Source organism: Montipora foliosa, chromosome 11 (assembly GCF_036669935.1).
Source record: "Montipora foliosa isolate CH-2021 chromosome 11, ASM3666993v2, whole genome shotgun sequence".
NCBI classification, from domain to species: Eukaryota; Metazoa; Cnidaria; class Anthozoa; order Scleractinia; family Acroporidae; genus Montipora; species Montipora foliosa.
The window spans coordinates 45,674,947-45,680,755 of NC_090879.1; the positions used below are offsets into that span (position 1 = coordinate 45,674,947).

At 39.7% G+C, this 5,809-nt stretch overlaps 1 protein-coding gene across 1 annotated transcript in view; it reads left to right on the forward strand.

Moving 5' to 3' along the window:
• Positions 1-4,923, forward strand: part of LOC137977211 (uncharacterized) — a 14,155-nt gene extending 9,232 nt beyond the window's left edge. The window contains exons 5-7 of the mRNA XM_068824474.1: positions 1,212-1,328; positions 3,664-3,752; positions 4,891-4,923. Of these exons, the coding sequence (XP_068680575.1) occupies positions 1,212-1,328; positions 3,664-3,752; positions 4,891-4,923 (239 nt within the window). The remainder of the gene's footprint in view (positions 1-1,211; positions 1,329-3,663; positions 3,753-4,890) is intronic.
• The last annotated feature ends 886 nt before the right edge of the window (positions 4,924-5,809 follow it).

Sequence of the window (5,809 nt, forward strand, 5' to 3'; positions counted from 1 at the left end):
CTCTAAAAAGGGTCAACAGTTGCGCACATTCTTTCTACACGACAATTATCTGAAGAGAATACTTGAAGGGAATCCCCATTTGTAATTAGGAATTAATTTAGCAGAAGTAACAATGTTTTCAACCGATCGCGAATTTGTGTGAAAGTCATTGTAAAAAAAGGGTTTATATTAGAAAAAGTGAGTTTTAGATTCACTTAACCTCGCTTTTAAATTTCCATGGAGTCGCAATCTTGAATACAGTTAACTCTCTTGTAAGCGGACACCATCGGGAATTGGAAAAAGTGTCGGTTAGTAGAACTGTCCGCTTACAAGAATTATTCCCATAACGTCAGGGCCGTAGCCAGTATGAGGCAAACCGAGGCACTTGCCTCAGTCATTTTTGCGTGATTTTAATAAAGCGTGATTCCAGTATTGCCTTTAAAATGTACTCATCATAAACTACGTACGAAAAGAATTTAACCATGGACATTGCCTCAGTCATAGTTTTTTCTGGCTACGGCCCTGAACGTGACACTACAAATACATAATGAATTGTTGTTCATGTCAAAGGAACGGACAGCTTGCTTTTCCGCGGACAAATGGAGATTTGACAATACTGACCCCACTGTTCTATTACCCTGTCAAAGATCATAGTTTTGTTTGTATCGCAAATTAAAGACAAATTTCATTGCCAAGAGTCAATTATTATACGTGGGATGTCCGCTTAAGAGAGAGCGTAAGCAAAAGAAAACTCCAATTTTAATTTCCAAAATACCCGCGTCCGTTTACGAGACAGTGTATGCTTACGGGAAGGTGTAAATACAGAGTTTAACTGGAAGGTAAAATAGGGAATTGAAAAAAGTGTTTGTATATATAAGTAGAGCTGTCCGTTTACGAGAGTGTTCGTTAGCGAAGAGTTGACTGTAATTATGACTCGTTCCAGCTAGCTGCCCATTTCACTGCCTCAAACAGCTCTTTCATGGTAACAATAATGCAACCGAGCGACTCTGAAATTTACTTATTGCTGACACAAACGCTTTTTTTGGCAAAATATTGGATAAACGTTATGAAATTTTAATCTTACCTTATCAATGTTATACCCTGGTAACTAAATTTCTGTAATTCTGATCATGCTGTCGATGGTTTTGCAATACTTTATTGTTACAGTAATGCAAATAAAGCTCACTGTTGTTGTTGTCGTTGTTCCATGACCGTTTATGTTACTTTCATAGATATCAATGAATGCATCTCTTCTCCTTGTGACCCTAATGCAACGTGCCAAAATAACGAGGGCTCATACGTCTGTTCTTGTAACTCTGGATACGCAGGAGATGGTACAAGATGCGAAGGTAAGTTTGCTTAGCTCTCTTATTCCTGATACCGAACGCACAATTTGTGACTCATAAACTTCGAAAAGATAGGTTTTAATCTCAGCTTCTTCCAATTTAAATGAAGCCCAGCCCTTTCCTTTTTGGCGGCGTTGTGGACTATTTCTTTCATACAACCCGGAAATCTGTCGGTTTTACTGTTTCGATTAATAAGTTGCTGCAAGTTTGGGTATTGCGCTCTTAATTCCTTCAGTTGGTCATCTCAAAACACTTTATGAATGTTTCTAGTCTATTATTGAGTGCATAGGATCATTTTATAGCGCTAGAAATCCCCATGATTCCCAACAAAAAAGACAAAAAACCCCGCATTTTTTAAATCGATGGGCAGCAACTGCTCTACATGCACCCACACAACTGACGGACAAACTACTCACCCATTCCCTTTCACTGGCGAAGCAAGACATTTCACTCACTCATTAAATCGACTGAAATTTAACAAACCCAACCCTCTTTACACGGTGAAATGTAATCCTTTCCATAAACAATACATGGAATACACCAAACCGTCCCCAATGACCTGGCGACTGAAACATAGTTTTAACAAACACCACAGAGAACAGTCGACAAACCAACCAACCTCTCTAAGCCTATATATACCACAGTCTCAATACACTTCCTCACCAATGATCACATCGTTACAAACCTTTCATTTATTCCACTCGAACTCGTTCGTACCACTATGAAAAAAAAGGAGAAACATACATTAACAAAAGAAACCCATTGAACCTGTAGGTCTTAGAAATATAGGAAATGTGATCTTTAATTTCCCTATATATTTCTTCACCATTACATTATACGATTTCCATTTTTACCGTTAATATTGTCGAATTCTATCTTTGTAGTGGTAGATAATTATATAGTCGTGGTAGATGATAGTTTTACCTCATTCGCGACCCTTCAACATGTTTACAGGTCCCTTATTTATTTATCTTGTCGCATGGGGCCTAGCTGCTCAATGCCACTAAGAAAAAATCCTAATTCCCCAAAAAAAGCACATCGCTTAATGAACTTTTCCCAGTTTCGAACTCATACTACTCTTAACTTCATTTCCTCTATCATAATGCCGATAGTATGCTATACTTCAAGCTCTCCTCGGTCTTACTGCTTGATTTCTCCAATGATTCTGCACCGCCTAGCTTTTAATTTTTATACTTGGAAATACCCTCGACTAAATCATCGCAAAAATTCTTTCGCTAGAGTCGGGCCAAAAATTTCGAACTCTACACCTGAAAATTTGAAAAAAACTTTCAAAGCACCCTTTTAAGAAACAAATACACGATATATTACCACTCGGTCTTCAAAGACGGGATAGTTATGTTGACATAGACACCCTTATTAATGAATTTAAACACGGAACAAGTTAATTCAATGTAACGTAATTTCTTGTTTATTTACACGTTAATTTATTTTTCGTATTATCACTCCAATTCTAATTTCTCGTATATATATTTATGTAAAATGTCTTGTATGAAAAAGTATTAATATTGTGACATGTATGTACACACTGCCTGCCTCGAGTAGCCTTTGCTAAATGCATGTAGGAAGTGTGTTGTTTTCGTTAAAGTTAAAGTTGAAGTTGAAGTTTGATAAGGGCAGTGTACTTGTGCACATATTATTTTTTGCGTCGAATTCCCAGTCATTTTCAAAGGCATCCCAGGCAGATAATCAGGCAAAAAAAAGATATTTTGGATATGTTCGGATTCAGCTTAGCCCTCGGGGTGTCAAGTCAAATTAAAACGCAGCGGCTTTCCTTTCGATTCTGAATTACTGACATAACCAAGTACAGTCAGCTCTTGTTTCACCAGATGAGAAATAGTGAACCAAATGCGTCCTTTAAACAAACGTCTGTCAATAGAATGTATCATACAATCGGTCATCTTTGTGGTATTGTAGCTATTCCTTCAAATAATGTAAGGATAGGTGAGAATAGACCTAATTTGTAGAGGACTATACCGTGAAGTCGTTCAAAGAGAGCCCGGGTGAACTCAAGCAAGGCCGCCTGAAAATCGGGTTAGGATGAATGGTAAGAAAATGTCACTTTAAAAACAACTTTGTGTCATATGTATCCCGCGTTGTCCTTTAAACCCGTCGTTTGCAGAAAGCAGGAAAAAAATGCACTAAACTGTGTGCAACACAATCAATTTTTTCATTAAACTAATAATATTATTTTTTGGCGATGCCGAGGCCGTTGCCGTAGCCGTAGTCGTCAGTTAAACTCTTTATTATTGGCAGCATATTGTCTAGTAAGATTGTGGAAGTTTTTACAAAATTAATTTAGTTGTTTTTTTTTTCGTAGTTGCTGTGAAATCATGTTCTGCGTACAGAGCTCGAACAGAAACAGCAGACGGAAACTACCTGATAGGTATCGGGGAATCTTTATTCTCGGTAAGTTTGTATATGTTGTAGGATTCCATGACGTCCGATCCGAAAATGATTCGACGAGACTGCCAAAACATAGCAAGGCCAAAGTTCGAGTCCAATGATATTTCTGGTTGATGTGCACCCGTTGTTTCATGCCAGTCAGAAAAGATCTGAGCCAGCAACCGAGCACTACCAGTACCTCCAAAATATAATTCTCCACTATGTTACACGTGACATTGTGATCGGTGGTATCGAAGGCCGTGCTGAGGTTCAACAAAACAAAAAGTGTGGTTTCCTGATTGTCCCTACATATGAGGATATCGTTGTGAACTCTCAGCAGCGCGGTGTCAGTCGAGCGATACTGTTGCTAAGAGGAATGGATCTGGGGAATTCTCATCATGGTGCCCAAGAAGCTGGGGAACAACACCTTTTCCACCGTTTTCATACAAAAGGCTGGTTACTCACTATTTGAGAACTATTGAAAAACAGCTCCAGATCCAACTTCTTGAGCAGTGAAGTAATGAGTGCGAGCTTCTGGTTCTCTGAATGGAACAACTCTCCAATGCAACGTTAATCTTTGGTGTGACCGGCTGGAACGAGTACAACAGCACACTTATTGACAAACCACATGGGATGAGATCCAGCTGACAACTGGCTTTGGACGCCGGTATAATAAGCTCACGCACGTTATCATTAGTAAAAGTCACTGCTTACGAGCCAGAAGGCCCATCAGACCGGCGCTTATCTCCGGTTTCCGTAGCATGAAGCGACAGGGATAAGGGAGATAAGAGATAAGATTTTATTGAACACTCCCCTGAGGGGCTTTTAAAAAATTAATAACTAGGAAAAAATTAATAACTAGTACTCTAATACCTAAGTGTCCCATAACATGTGTTTAAGTTTACGTTTAAAAACTCCATGATTTTACTTAATTTAAGATCTTTATCTAAACTATTCCATAAGCTGACAGCTCTATACTGGAAGGACCGCTGACCGGTGGCTGTTCTGAATAAAGGAACATTTAACTGAGGTGAATTTCGTGTCACGCAACAGGAAACTTGGCCTCTAGTAACTAACTTAGATCTAAGGTAATCAGGGGCGCAACCCGTCATGCATTTAAACGCAAAAACAGCGTCTCTTAAATATAATTGCTGTCTTACAGATAACCAGCGCAAGTTCCGCAGCACTGGAGTAATATGATCGAATTTTCTCTTTCCGCTAATTACTCTAGCAGCGACGTTCTGTACATGTTACAATTTAAGTAAATTTTTTTCAGATGTATTAGACCAGACTGTGGAACAGTAATAGAGTTTACTAAAGACCAGCGACTAGGAGTATTTATACTGCCCCCTGGATGGGATGCTAGTCCATCACAGGGTTACCCCCGGCATTACGCCGGTACCCATTTATACACCTGGGTGGAGAGAGGCACCGTGAGAGTAAAGTGTCTTGCCCAAGAACACAACACAATGTCCCCGGCCAGGCCCCGAACCCGGACCACTCGATCCGGAGTCGAGCGCACTAACCATGAGGCCACCGCGCCTCCCGTTATCACTAGTAATAGGGGCAAAATAGGTAAGCTTGACATACGTAGAAGGGATCGCCAATGTCCTCTCTGATAAGGGTAATTCTGCGGCAAAAGAACTCGCCAGAGTCATGAGCAAGCTATTCCGCACAGAGCTGGAAGTAATTGTCTGACCGTTCCTTGCAGAGAGAGTTGAGAACCTGAAAAGCTTCTTAGAATTCCCATCACATTATGTACTCTTGTAAAGAGATTTATGTGATTGTAAACTGCTTATTCTCAGTTTTCTCTCAAGTTTACGTCGCTTGCCTTCAGTAGCTTAAATTACGCACTAAACCATGAAACCCTGGACCACACAACTAGGACATTGTGCAGCAAAGGAGTATGCTCATCCAGGATGTCTCTGAAGATGTGATCATACTTAGCATCAACTTCATCTCCGCATTTTTGTCGCAAAAACGCGATGGCTTTCAATTAATTCAGTTAATTTCTGCCCTTTCATATCGGACAGGGAAGTATGTATACCTTAATATGATGTAATTTTTCCATGTCAGGCATA